The 14,894-nt window shown below is 39.6% G+C and overlaps 1 protein-coding gene across 4 annotated transcripts in view; it reads left to right on the top strand.

Annotated features, from left to right (window-relative positions):
* The first annotated feature begins 1,002 nt into the window (after positions 1–1,002).
* Positions 1,003–14,894, top strand: part of SLC44A3 (solute carrier family 44 member 3) — a 40,940-nt gene continuing 27,048 nt past the window's right edge. For 2 of the 4 annotated variants that reach the window (XM_084528378.1, XM_084528379.1), the window contains exons 1-9: positions 1,464–1,569; positions 1,722–1,829; positions 4,276–4,418; positions 5,026–5,162; positions 6,540–6,633; positions 8,108–8,277; positions 8,850–8,939; positions 9,576–9,700; positions 11,221–11,407. In XM_084528378.1, coding sequence (XP_084384504.1) covers positions 1,543–1,569; positions 1,722–1,829; positions 4,276–4,418; positions 5,026–5,162; positions 6,540–6,633; positions 8,108–8,277; positions 8,850–8,939; positions 9,576–9,700; positions 11,221–11,407 — 1,081 coding nt within the window. In that variant the 5' untranslated portion in view covers positions 1,464–1,542. Of the gene's footprint in view, positions 1,023–1,463; positions 1,570–1,615; positions 1,636–1,721; positions 1,830–4,275; positions 4,419–5,025; positions 5,163–6,539; positions 6,634–8,107; positions 8,278–8,849; positions 8,940–9,575; positions 9,701–11,220; positions 11,408–14,894 lie in introns of those variants that run through there. The other 2 variants (XM_084528380.1, XM_084528381.1) reach the window with 2 other exon arrangements.

Below are 14,894 nucleotides of genomic sequence, written 5' to 3' on the forward strand. Positions count from 1 at the left end.
GTTCTAGCCTTCATCCTTGGCATTGTTCTTTCAGAATGATTTTTCTCAATCAGACAAGGAGGTTACTCCTTCTGTCCAAGTTACAAGTTATTAATAATTTTGGTTATTTTTCTTGATATAATCAAAATACTTAATTTCTCTTACAGAAAAAAAAAAAAAAAAAAAAAAAAAAAAAAAAAAAAGAGCATCACATGAAATGTCACATTGGTATTTTGATGGAAGATGACTTCTTTTTTCATGTATTTTTAGAGTGCAGTACAGCAAAGTGAAGGAAAAGTTATTTGTCTATTTAGGTTCTACAGACACAAAATTACTTGTGCAAGATGTATTAAATCTTAAAACATCATTCTAAGTTTCCTACATTATGAAGACTCTACAAACTGATGAATCATGAACATTAAAAGGTACAATGCTGATAAAGACAGCTGTGAGTTGCCTGGAAATTAAAAGGTTTAGAAAACCCTTTTTAAAACAGTTTTTAAGTTTTTAGCAACCCTATCTGTCATGTTTGGTCTGAACCACTTGTGCAGGGGGTTAAACATAAGGCAGAATTGTGCTGAGCCCTATTAAATCAGTGGAAAAAGTTAATTTAAGAAACTGCACAGGTTAACTTTTTTATTATTAATAATTTATTTATATTTATTTTCTTCTCTTTGAAAAATGTATTTATTTTCAGTTAGCATTGAAAAAGCCTGAAATGCTCTGGGACAGAGACTCATATTCTTTCTCTCTCTCTCTCTCTTTTTTTTTCTCTCTCTCTCTCTCTTGTTAAATCTGAGTTTCTGGTATTGTCAATTTACTTGTATCTGTGCTAGTTTGTCACCAGTATTTCATTCTGCATGTGAATTTGAACACTGAGGTAAATTCTTTCTTCTAAGCAAAGCCAGTCTTGCGCTCTCCATCCTGTGCAAGACAGACCAACTCTTCAATGGCTTTTCACAACAGCTTCAATATAATTCTGTTTTATTGCAGTCGCTGATTTTGTATTGCTGAAAAAGCACATTATTCCATTGACTGTCAAGGTAGAGAACAATAATGCACTTTATCTTTTTGATTTTGTAATATTAGCTTTCTCTACTTTATTGATTTGAACACCTATCTGAAAAGACAGCAGGGACGGCACTGCACGGGAAAGGGCTGGCTGCAGCCGGGTGGTGGTTTCTGCATTCACTGGCCATTCCACTCACAGGTGCTGATCTAACTCGGGGTGGTTATTTCTGTGCATGCTAAATTCATGTGCACATCCCTCAGAGGCATGTGCGATCTACAGTGCCAGTGTAATGTAACTGTACAAACATACAACACAAAGCCCCAGCGCAAGCTGGCCGGGCCCCATGGCGGTCTGCATTGCGGCAAGGCCGCCGGGACGGCGGCTGCCCCGGCGAGGGGAGGGAAAATGCCCTTTCCCCGGCGGCAGGAGGAGCCACAGCGGTGCCGCTGCCCGGCCGGGCGCTCCTCCCGGCAGGGCCCGGCCCTCGGCCCCGGTGGTGCCCCCGAGCGGCCCGGCCCGGCCCGAGGGAGGGAGGGAGGCAGGGAGGGAGCATGGCGCGGCCTGGGGGCCGGCGGCAGGTGAGCCGGGGGCCGGCACCATGGGGCGGGCGAGCTGCCAGGCTCGCGAGGGCAGAGAGCTGCCAGGTGTCGGGCATTTTAGGTGCTTTCAGAGGATCTCAGGCGTTGGGAGCTTGTTTCCTGATTTCACAGTCGGCTTTCTTTCATTTTAGGATTCTGGAGAATGCGTTGCTGAACTAAGGGAATGGAGACCGGTCGTTTCCAGAAAGTGCACGGACCCTCTGTGGCTGCTCCTTTTCTTCCTTTTCTGGGCCGGTTCGGTAAGCGTGCCCTGCCCGGGGGCAGCCCAGCCCCGCAGCACGGGGCCGGGGCCGGGGCTGGGGCACTGCTGCCCCGGGGGGCTCCTGCACCGCGCCGCCTGCCCGCACCTTCGGGTCCTGCCCCTGCGCTCCGTGTCCCGGGACTGTGCAGGGCTGGGATACTCGGAGTCTGCTTTCTGTAAGCTCATCAGGCTCCCACTGGACTCTTGTTTCTACTTATTTCACTCTCTGCACCTTTTTGTCCTGCAACATGTCTCTCTTGGTCTGTCAGCTGGGTTTCTGCCCTGCGCCTGGAACAGCACGCCAGCTTTGGGGAGCACGCTTTGTCTTTCTTAAGCATGAGTGTTTTTTCACGACGTTTCTGAGGCTACTGAGGAATGAATACACTATTAAATCAGTTTTAGATTCAATTCCTAATAACTGCTTTAATGGAAGCTCATGCAGAAGAGCATATACACATCTTGAGCGCTGCATAAGCTGAAGCAGAACTTTGTGATCAGGGTGGTTGGTGGGTTTGTTTGTTTAGATGTGCTGTCCTATGCTTGGCGCTTCGATCAGTGTAAGGCATGCCAAATATTAAACCTGTCAAACGGTGAGGATTTAGGATTTTTGTTTGTTTTCTCTGCTACTATTCTTAGTGTTCAATTTCTGTAAAATACTTTTGTTTAATCTTATTTTTAAAAGACTTGAGAAAAAAAAAAGGTAATACTGATTTATTCACATAGTGGGGAAAAAAAAATCACACTATTGGCTCTGTGGAAACGCGTATCACTGACATGTAGAGAATGACACACCCCTCCAGCAGTCATGCAGCTGTCTATTGCTTAACAATATTTATGGCTTGTATGCAAGTCTGTACCTTAAAAAAATAATAATTCATGTGCACACAGTGCTTGCTGCACTGATGGCAATGGTCCTGTAATTTCTATCTTTAGAAGGTTTACCACATTTTTATTTTTTTTAAAAGCATATTTCAGTGTCAGCTCCTTTTTTTCTTTTTTCTCCTGAAAAACAAAACAAACAAACAAAAAACAAACAGATATTTGCTTTGTAAAGAAACTGGATCTGAAAATAACTTGTTACTGTAACAAGCATCACACACACAAGTAGTATGCCAACTTTAATTATGGAGTCTCTACAAAGTTCTCCATGTTAAGACAACAGTAACGTGAGCATAATTTAAATAGTGTTATTTAAATAGTTACAGTGCAAACACATAAGCACAAATGAGACTACACTGAGAACTAAGGAGGCACATTTACTTGTTTGTGTATGAGACTCAGTTTCTGCCCAGATACCATCTTTAGTCATGAGTGTTAAAAGTAGAATAACAAAGGCACTAAACCTTAACTAATAAAGCAGTTGTGCTGGGTCTGATATGTGTGTGTGCCATCTCTCCCCAGCACAGCTGATACTCAGCTACTCTATGCAAAGAAGCAGTGGTTAATGAGGGACAGAGAAGACTTGCTGCTGCCAACAATTTGTATGCAGCCATAGAGCCAACTGTTTTGTCCTTTATATATGCGAAATGTATTTTACGCCCCATGGGACAGAGGAGATGATTAAATCACCAAGTTCCTCAGCTGGAAAGCTGTAAATAAGCTGTTGGGTAAAATGCCCAACACTTCAGCTTCACAGAATTACTGCTTCTCGGTACTTGGAAAGGTTCTCTTCAAAGGGCATTTTGGCCCTCATGGGGTACACGAGCAGGGTATATGCTGCATTCCTAGGCAGAGCATCTTATGTTGACGAAGTGTTACTGCTACTCAGGTAGCAGAGGTGCTTAGCTGCCCCTGAGGTATCCTGGGAGCTGACCTGCAGCGCTGGGGCTGTGGTGAGGCAACAGAGCATCCAAAAGCTCGGCGCAGTGACACCTGAGTTCACTATGTAGTTCTCTTGAGGTTTTTCGCGTGTGGTAAAGAATGCACCTTCCTGAAATTTAAGATAACCTGAATTTTAATTATTCTTTGTTTTTAAAATACACTTCAATAGCAGCTGCAATGTCTCAACATTTCAGCAGATGTAGTGCCCAGGTGTGTCTTGAAGGGCACTCTGAAATATGTAGCAGTGGCTACATATGGAAAATTACCACCTGAGTGACCTTGCCCAGGGACACACAGGAACTTTGGCAGAGGCAGGATTTAGCACCTTACTACTTCTTTCCAATCATTTTAATCTGAGGTCCTATCTTTCTTTGTCTGTGATGTTCTGCTAAATAAATTCGCATACTGTCTTCGCTTTCTGCAAGATAAAGGAAGGGTCTAAGGAGACAACAGGGCTTAACTTGTCCATATGACTTGGTCTGGCCTTGTTCAGAGGGCTGATTTTAGATTTAACTGTTTGCCTTCACAAGACAATAATGCATGTGTTAAAAGAAATACTTATTGAATGGGAGGGAAGGGCTATCATAGCATGATTTCACATGAAAAAAAAAATGTTTTAATAGATGTTTATAACTGGCTATGCTGTGATGGCTGGTGCGGCAGAAAGACTTGTGCTTGGATATGACAGCTTTGGGAACATATGTGGTAGGAAGAACACTCCTGTAAAAGGGGCACCCCTTTCTGGACAGGACATGACTAATAAAAAGTAAGTACGTCAGATACTGTTTAAATAAATCTAATGTTTAAGAAGGGAGCATAACTTCATACGATATATATCATCTAGTTGTCAATCATTTTCATACATATATAAATACATGCTTAACTTTAAAAGCAAATAAGGTATAAGAATTGTGCAAAATGGTAAGGGAAGCTAAAAATTTAAGATGGAATTTGAAAAGGTACTACATCGTTATGCTTTATGCTGATTTTTTCTTAGATAGGGTCTTAAATAGGACTTCAGACAGACCAGCAGTCATTCTACACAGACAAGTGTTTGAATTTATGAAAGTTTAAAAAAAGCTGAAGTTGCCAGTCATTCTGTCAACTACTGTGTAAGAGAACGCTTGTAGAGCGACACCCACCCTGGAAGTTCCTGATTCCATTTAAGAACCTAAAATGAAATGTAAAGATATAGCATATTCGCAAGTTGCTTCTTAACTTTAGCCTTCAAACTCCGTTTTTTTTTCATTGTATGTGGAAAAAGTTTCATCTGCTTTGTAGCACTTTAAAAAGATGGAAAGAAGACTCAGAATTTAAACCTATGAAAACCAGAAAGCTTGTTTTTTGAAATGAGGATCTTTTTGTCTTTCTAGGTATGTGTTCTTTCTGAATTCATGCAGCCTGGAAATGCAAAGCCTCAAAATCAGTTCAGTTTCCTTGTGCGTGTCTAGTTGTCCACAAGAGCAGCTCAACTCTTTGGAAGACCTCCAGAGTTTTGCAAGGAACAATGGTGTGCAACAGGGAACATGAGTATCTAATGTATCTGTAGAACAGTTGAGAAGATTTCACTTTATTATTCTTCTGTTTGCTACCCTAGGGAGTCATTTCTTACCATTAATTTCCTGAGCAGTCCATGGCAACAGAAAATAAAACCTCGTCTCTGCTTTATTTCAGAGCCATAGTTTCTAGGATTGTTACAGGTCACTTTTGCAAATTTAAAAGCTGTTGATTCATTCCTGCACGATGCTGAGATTATCCAGCAGAAAACTGGCTGCTGAGAATGAACTAAATTGGTTTGTTGGGGATGCCTGTATGTGAACAGAGCTTACATGCTATTTGAGAAACTTGCCTAAGTGGTTCTTTTAAATTTGGTTAAAACCATGATGGAATTATTAATTCTAGATATACATAGGCAGTGTTGCCTTTTTTGACATCAGAGCCCCAAATATGCTATTTTACCTAGACTTTTTTTTTTTTTTTAATTTTTCTACTGTTCAAAATGAATATGATGTCAGAAGTAGCTATTGTGCAAAAGAGGCAGCTCCAGTTTATTCATTTCCAACATGTAAGTAAAGTAACCTGTGGCCCGTCCCTTATGCCACAGTGTATGCATGAACTGCAGACCATACAGATACTAGTGGCTATTTTTATTGGAGGTCAGAATTCCATTCTTTTTGGTTTTGTTGATTTTTTTGGCAAGGGTTTCTGTTTAAATTGACAACATTTGTTTTAATTTCATTTTGGGATATTTTGTCATCATTTGGTTATGTACAGAAAGCTGTGAACACCTGTGATACTGCGTAAGTAATTTCAATGTAACTGAATAAAATGGCATGAAATTCCATCCACATGCTAAAACTGCTTGCATATTCATCTCAAGGGAGAGGGCAGTGTTGCATTTTGAATGGCTTGAATACAACCAGCATTTCTGTCCTAGAAGCATTATATAATGGAGCAGAGTACCTGGCACTATTTAGGCAGAGTCAAGAAAATATTAAGCTTCTGGATAGATGTATATTCTGTTCTAAATTATGAGGGACCTGGTTCTATTGTAGCTTGTGTCAATTTAGGCTTTTCTGTTGTCTAAAGGAGCAAGAGTTTAAAGCTGAAGTACTGTACTATGGAACAAACAGTGTGCCTGTGCTCAAGGAAGATCTGTAAACGGTAATTGAAGTTAAGTGTAGAAGAAGACAAAAGATCCTGTAGAGGTTGCTGTAGATTTACCCATTAATTCTAATGGGTAACTAATTCTAATCTACATTCCTACAAGAATATCAGTGATGAATATGACCTGCTAAGGGATTAAAGCAGAAGTGCGAACAAAACTTAATGTATTTTTTTCCAAAATTATAACTAATATTAAGCTACCATTTCTCTTATTTCTTAGGTTCTTGTCTTTGTGTTTACAACCTGAACGTTTCCAGCTACACACTAAATCCAAAGGCAGCTGAGTTGTGTCCCACACTGCCAGTTCCACCAAGGTAAGGATTAACGGGTACTTTACAACACACTTGAGTCCAAGCAGCTTCTTAAGGGTTCTTAGTTCCTCACATTTTGTAGCTGACATGATGCTTTACAATCAGAATTTTGTTGCTGTGTGTGCCTGTGAACTCGCCCGTGTCATGTCCCACAGAATGAACAAGGACTGCATTCTCATCATCCCTCCACCCTTTAGAGATGCTTCCTCTCCAGCTCAGGGTCAGAACGCTCCTCATGAGGAGCAGCTTATCTCCTGCACAGACTCCCTCAATGCCAAGGAAGAGGAGCTGTGCTCTCAGACCTGGCTTGTTACCCTGAACCCAGAAATATTCTGTCAGAATCATTTCATAGCCACCTGGCTTGAACCGCAGGTCTGTGGATGTCAGCATCTAACATTCTGCAGCATGTAAAAAGTACAGATGTCAGTTTAGTTGTATTGTTTAATTTGTTACAAATTAGTGAGTCAAAATCCTTAAACCCATGATTTTCAATTCCGCTGTCATGAAGATACAGCAAAGAATTGGAATCTCCATGTCTGCGGAGCAAAGTCCTCTACTGCTCTGAACAAGAGAAAATAGAAGGGGGGAAAAAAACACAGAAGAGAGCAGGAGACATATAAAAGCATTATACAGTGGATCAAAGAAAGGCATGTAAACTGATGAAAAATATGGTGTATTTTACTTATTTCTTTGACATTTTAAGCCTTTCTTTATTTGGCAAGGAACTTACCATATACATCTCACACAGTAACATTTCACAGTAGCAGCAAAGCTAGTCAGAGAGACCTCTCCTTTTTAGGTAGGGATGTCTCTTTGTTGTAGTGTGGTCTTGCCAAAATAGGATGATAAATTCAATAAGCTGGCTCTGAGAGCCAGATAATTTCATATGTAAATATTAGGTGGTGGTAATTGTACATTACAAACATTGTTTTGGAGCAGCTTTGAGAATACTTAAATATCCTCAAAATGATGCAAAATGTTCTTGGTCTAGAATTATCTACAACAACATAGTTTACAGCCATGCTAGCAGGAGTTTAGGTTTCCCATAAACACATGGGAGCAAAGCAGACAAAGCCAGATTAGAAACAGGATAGGAGCTACATGCTGATGGTGATTGAGATAGTAATTCTCCAGGTTGGTCCTGAATGGATGTTCTAGCACAGCAACACAGGCATGGTGTTGCCAAGAGTTTATTTTGCAGATGGAGCATAGAAGTACTGTCTGGCCACTTGTAACAGACCACTGCCATGCCCGTTGTCCTGTTGTGTCAGACTCTGTGTGTAAGGTTTTGTCCCAGGCAGGGAGGATAACTGGTAGGTTGCAGATTGTCTGAATGCTGCTGCAAAAGTGTATTGAGGCTGCTGGAAGGGCACTGCAGAGGGCTTGAAAGGGAGCCGTGGAATAGATTGCTGTGAGTTTGAAACTGTTTGTCCAGTAATGAAAACATTTTTCATCATCTTTTTTTTTAACCTTCCAGTAAATCTTTTCCATTATTTAATCGGTGTGTTCCACAACATCCTGAATGCTATTCCAAATATGCATCTGTCTTAATAAGTATGGTTAATGAAATGGATGTTTTTCACCGAATTCTGAGTGGAATATTGGCAGGAAGAGATACTGTGATAGGACTGAGTGTCCTTGCACTAGGTAAGGTTACAAATAAAAAATGAGGTTATAAATAAAAAGTGAATAATATTCAATTAGAAAGTGAGGTTTAAAATGTTTCTATGACCTTTATAGTTTTTTATTTAAAAGTACTGACCTTTTTTACATTTTCTGGGCAGAAATGTTTTCAAGGAAGAGTTTTTGTTCCTTATCAGGAGGCATAGACTGGTGAAATTCAGTGCTAGCAAATACCAGATTCTGTGTTCCTAGATATGATCATATACCTTTTTTCATGGGACTAAGAAATTGTTGATAAAAAGAACAATAACATTAGCTTTAACATTTTGATTTTTACTTTAGTCTTTATATATAATATTATTGAATAGCCAGTTATTCCCAAGGTGAAATATTTGAGTTATAAACTCTTTACTAGAAAGTTATAGATAACTGTTTTAAATGTTTAAAAGGTCACCAACTTCAGTACATGCTGTTGCTTTTGAGACCACCCTTGCAAAGTAAAAGCCCAAATTCTACAAGAACCTTAAACTTAACTATAATATAAATAAGAGTTAAATAGTTGGTAACACTAATAATAAACTTTGTGTATTTTTCAGCTTTCTGTTTTATAGTGGTTTTAACCTTCAGATTCATTCGGACACTTCTGGTCCATACTTTGATTGCGCTGGTTGTATTTGGGTTGTTATGTAAGTATATTTACCTTTTAGTGTATGCGTAGTTAAAGCACTCATCTCACTGAACTGAAGGAGAGACAGCTGAACAAACAGCTGTCCCTTTTCTCCATGGCCCTCCTCTGTAACCTTAAGCTTACCCCAGCCATTTCCAAACTGAGTCCTGCTTGCCTTGGGATGCCAACATCTGGCTGTGTTGTTCCAGCTGCTAAGTGTCGGGGTGATGATAAGATTGAGTTATTTATAGATGCCTGGAAATGACATTTCTTTTGGCAGATGAGTGCAGTTACGAAAATGCTGCTGTTTCACAGAAAGTTTAGTGAAATTTTATATTGCCTGCTTTGGAAAGGGAAAACTGTAGGAACGTGTCCAGCTAATGCTTGTCATTCCATAACAGTTAGCTTCTTATTTCCTCAACAAAATTATATGGCTGAGTTTTAGCCTAGCTCCTTCTTCTGGGTTTGTACCTCAGACTAACAGACCATGATGTGAATTTTCTTTGTGATCATGGATACTGTACCTCTCATACATGACAGCTCCTGAGTGGAGCTGGGTATAGGCAGAAGGGTGAGAAGTTCAGGAGGGAGGTGGGACGCTGCATGCTGCAGCCTGGGGAGCACTGCCCACCTTCACACTGCTTGTTTGCTGCAGTTGTCTCAGGTGTCCTCTGGTGGCTCTATTATGACTACAGAAATGATCCCAGCACTGAACTGGAAACGCAAAAGGAGAACGTAAAATTTCTACTTGGATATGCTATCTTCTCTACAATAATTACAGTAAGTAGTAGTTTACAGTAAGCAGTGATGGAGGCTGTAACTAAAAAAATTGAACTACAGGGGTTCTGCAGCAATAAGAACAATTCCTCATCCATTTCAAATTTGAAAATGAGAATCAATGATGAGATCTGCTTACACTCGTTTAAACAGTTTTATATCTTCACTGTGAATTTCATTTTTCATCGCAGGGCTGTGTCACACTTGTATAAGCAGCATTAGCACCAGTTTTGTAGAAATGCAGGAGTTATGTTCCATCCCCATTCTTCTGTGCATCAGCTAGTTGGAGAACCATGGCAAATGAACAGAGTGGCTCTGGCTCCTCATGAACGAGATCTGTGCCCACCGTGGCAGAAGTAGAGGGGGGTGGCTCTTTCAGGCAATGAAAGGGGTAGGTGAAGCACAGGCAGCAGTGTGTAGGCCTCAAGTTACAGTGTTAAGTTCTGCTTTTCTCTCACTGACCTTGTTTTCCAACAGAAAACCTGACTTTTGCCTTCAACTTTTAAAGACTTTTTTTTCACTCTCATGTTGCAGTGTTAGTCATTGTTCAATACAAGCGTACCATTTGTACTTGATGAGACATTTGTCAAAATGTTTGTATTTTTGTTTTCTTAAAGCAGATCCATAGACTAGAATTCACTGGATATGAACAGTCTAAGAGTTTATAACGAAAATATAAATGTTACAGATCAGATTTTTTTCATATCCTCTGTAAGTTACGAACTTACCTATTAACTTCTGTTGATAATAAAAGGGTAAGAAAAGGTCTATTTGTATACAACTGACTTTCATTCATAGGACAGTGGGAGCGTCTGCTGCAGATTGCTCTTCTCTCATGACTGGTGGCATCTTTGTAGAACAGGCAAGAAAACTGGTGAAGCAATTGCCACTGGTTGCATTAATTATTTTATGAATTCCAGCCTGCCTTTTAAATGTTGTTCATAGTTCCTCGTCAAATATAAAAAACTTGTGAAGTGTGGTGTTTACACCTTGTTGTTGTTTTTTGAATTTGTTTTTGTACTTTGGGAAAACTGAATTATTTAAGTGGAGGTTTCATCTTCTGTCTGCTTTGCTTCAGTGTATACAGAGCTCTTACATCAATTTAGTTTCGCTACTGTTACTTTCTGCAGAAAAGGACTGGACCTCCTACCATTGTGAATGGTGGCAAGCTGACTTGAGTAGGAAGGAAATTTACATGTTCATTACATACAGAGTGTCTGAAAGTGTAGCATGAAACATACATTTATGTTTGTTGCTGTAAAGCAAAACAGACTGTTTCCATTGGGTGAACTGCAGTTTTTTGAGTCTTATTTTGTTTTAAAGCAGCAATAGTAATATTTCATAGATCTAATTTCATGAAACTAATGATTTTAATTCACAGACTCCTTGATAATATAGGCAGCATCTTAGAAAGCATTTCCAGTGCAGTGTTTATGGAATATAAATTTCACATATGACAACTTCTCCTACTTTTCTTAAGGAAAGAAAAAAAAGTACTATTTTTGTTTTATTTTTTGTAACAGATTGTTCTGCTTTCCCTTATACTTGTGCTAAGAAAGAAGCTTCAGTTCACTGTCCAACTCTTCCAGATTGTTGGTAAAATGATAAGCAGAATCCCTTTCCTCCTTTTCCAACCACTTTGGACCTTTCTGATTCTGATTGTCTATTGGATATTCTGGGTTGCTGTGCTACTAAGCTTAGGAACTGCAGGTAAGTATATGCTTTCCATGTTTTTGATGAATGTTATCTGCTTCCTAAGTTCAGTTCTTAAATATGTGACCTTCTGCTGTTAGTATGCAAAATATGGGCTAGCAATGTTATTTAGCCATTTTACTCTTTTTTTTTTTTTTTTTAAACTCTTGCTGCAGTCTTTGACATTGCTATATTTCTGTGAGTCAGCACTACAGGAGAAATGGTTTTTGCTCCTAGATGTGGGCTTTAGGTTTGTTCTTTCTCAGTTACTTAATTTATGAATAGATGGTGGTAGATATGTATATGCTTGATGTATTTAAATGAGGAAAGTAACATTCTCATTTCGTAACTGCATTAAAAGTTGTCTTCTCTCTCCTGTTAATCTCCTGTGACTATAAACAATGTCCAGATCTCGTGGAGGCAGCACATTGTTTTAGGGCAGTACTTTATCGACAACTGTTGTAATTATTTAGATTGGTACAATAGTACTTGGATCGATTCAGAGGCTCTTGCAATTGTAGAGGAGGTGCTCTGTAGAGAAAGTCAATCATACTGTGAAAGATCTGTAAGAAGAACGGATTATGATTATGGAAATGGTATTACTGAGGGACATTCTGCTATAAGATTTGTCACTGATTGAACCATAGCTAACTTGGATGCTGTCCCTTGGCACAGCATCACTGTCTGAGGGAGGGGAAGGTTATCCTTTTGTGAAACCACCTGAAGGAAGGATGCTAAGCTGGTCATGTATAGCTCTGGGAATAACTCTTCATGCAAATATCAGCTTTTGTCCACAGGAAGCATGATGATTTGAGTGTTGAATTTTTTTGTTTGTTTTTCATTTTGAATTTCTATAGTGACTGCTAGGAGTCAGATGTTGTCCTGTGGGTTGGAGTTTGTACAGAATTGATGCAGACAGACAGCTGTTTGTCATGGAAGCTTTAGTTATTCTTGTGTGTTTTGTTGTTGTTTGTTTGTTTGTTTTCCTGAATCTTTGCGGTCCTTTGTGTGTGGAGAAGCAAATGCAGCCAAGCTCTTTTAACGCTTATGTTTTATTTTGTTATGTGCTTCCACCACTTTTTGAGCCTGTGGCTGTAGTAACTCCTCTGCACAGGCTTGCAGATCCCTCCAAGGCCAGAAAAGCCTCCAACTTTTCTGTAGCTGAGCCCATTTGCCAAAACTGGCAGTATTCCCCACCTCTGTGGGTCAGGCACCTCACTCGTCTCCCATGACAACTGCTTCCATCTCAGTCTCACCCTCTTAAATCTGGCAATGTACAAAACCCACTTCACCTGCAACATGAGACACCCTCTGTCTGAGTCTATACTGGTATCGTGCATCAGCCAGCCACTGCTTAGGCTAGACCGGGATCTATTTCCCTCCATTTTTCCTTGGAGAGTTATGCAGGTTTGCAAGGATCTCTCTGTTTCAGCTACCATTTTCCCACTAGCTCATGTCCATCAGAAATTGCTGCTTGAAGCACTGTCTGCCTGATGACGGTCTGACCTAGCAAGGCCAGATGTCCAGCCTGCAGTCTCTTTGTGAGTGGTTCCTGCCTGACTAAATAGTCAGACAAATTCACTTTGCTTTAAGGGTCATGGATATTTCTTTTCCATGCTCCTCTGATTTGGGTTTTCCGATTACAGAGGCAGTATTGTGTGCTAGACATACCTTTGAGTGTTAGCTTTTCTGTAGTCTTCATCCCATTTTTGCACATATCAGTTAGGTGGCAGTAATTTTCAAACAGTCCTTGTTGGGGTACCTTTTCACTGGTTCAGACCAGTCCTTTGAGCATCTCCTGGGCTATCAACCAACTGCTCATTTCATGCACCTGCTTGGATCAGAAGCAATTTAAGATAAACATTAACTATAGTAAAAATAGCAGCAGGTAAATAAAAGGAATGGTAACACACAGATTTGCTAAATATATAATTAACAAGAACTATTAGAAAAAATACTACATTTTTGATTTTTATCTGAGCTGACACATTACTCACAAGAATATTCATTGGTACTCTTAATAAGCACACGTAGGGATGTGAAGCTTGCCCTTGTTAAATCTAAATTTAGAAAATGCCAGCCGAGTCTGTCATATTGAAAAGCTTTTGGAAATGCAGAAATCATTAAAAGAGTAGAAATATTTTAGCTTATATGACAGAAACAGCTTGATGATAAGTGCCGGGTGGGGAATTAGTCAGATACTTCCTGGAGGCTTTTACAGATTTGCAGGAAAATAGTGAGTTGCACATTATATCTGAGAGCAAATTCCACATGTATTCACAGGGAAATAAAAAACAGTGAAAACTGACTTTGAGAGACTTTTTATGATTTTTCCATGTTGTGCCATTTTCCCATATTGGTTACGTTCTTTGTTTTCTGCTAGACATTTCCATTCAGCTTTTTTTTTTCCTGCCATAGTGGAGAGCAGAATTCAAATGGCTTGTGACTTGCTCTAACATTCATAGTGCAGCAGACATCTCTTGGCTCAGAGGTATTTGTTATAAATGGCTTTTTTTTTTTTTTCCCTAGCATAATAGGAACGCTAGTGCTCCAAGATACAAATGGCAGTATGGAAGGCAGCATAATCTTGCTGCATAGTAGAGCAATGTTGAAATTTCTAGCATGCTTTCAGTTTTGAAAGAATTGATTTCTTGCAGATATTCTTGCATAAGAAAGGGAGGTCATTTCCAGGCACTTAACTATCAATATATTGCTCATGTAGGGAGTCTAGTAAAACATAAGTTATAACTGAAATCTTCTGCCAGGATATTTGTAGTGTAGGTGGCAATCCTTGTATGAGTTTTCTACTAATAGATAGTATGTTAATACTTAGAAGGGAATGTGTATCTGATAAAGGATCTGTACCAATTCTAAGTTACAGCCTAAGCATGAATGCAGGTAGCAAAATGCACTCTATGAGTTTCATTCATTTACCTGATTAAAACTTGAATCCATTGGTTTTATCATTTGTTTGCAAGTATGCTTTTTATTACGATGTCTGTGTTAAATGGTGGCTGTTGTTACCCAACAGATGTAAACTGAGTTTTTGGCAAAGTCCTGGGGCTGAGGTGTTTATATGTAAATAACATGTAAATGACCTGCAGCAGCCTCAGTGCCCACTAGGTGCCGATAAAGTAATGTAGGAAAGGTTTATTTCTGGATCTACTCAGTTGTTTACAGCTGCTCTGATTACAGAATAACTCCTCCTGAGAGGAGCTCGAAGACAACAAAGGCAGTTTTAGCCTTTTAATGATCTGGAGAGGTAATAAAGGATTGTTTTTATCTGGCTCACAGATCAAGGGGTTTTGATGAGGTGACACAGAAGGTCGGTGTCAGCAAGAAGTATGATAGTTGTTCCAGTCCCGTACTCTACCCAGTAAACCACATCTTAGGTTTCTTTTGTAGCTCAAAACGAGGATAATAATCTCTAGGCTAGATTTGATATTGAGAAAATTCCTTCAAACTTTATTTAAAATTTTCAACCCAAATATGAGTCCTCAAAACG

This window comes from Aythya ferina, assembly GCF_964211825.1.
Source record: "Aythya ferina genome assembly, chromosome: 8".
Taxonomy (NCBI): domain Eukaryota; kingdom Metazoa; phylum Chordata; class Aves; order Anseriformes; family Anatidae; genus Aythya; species Aythya ferina.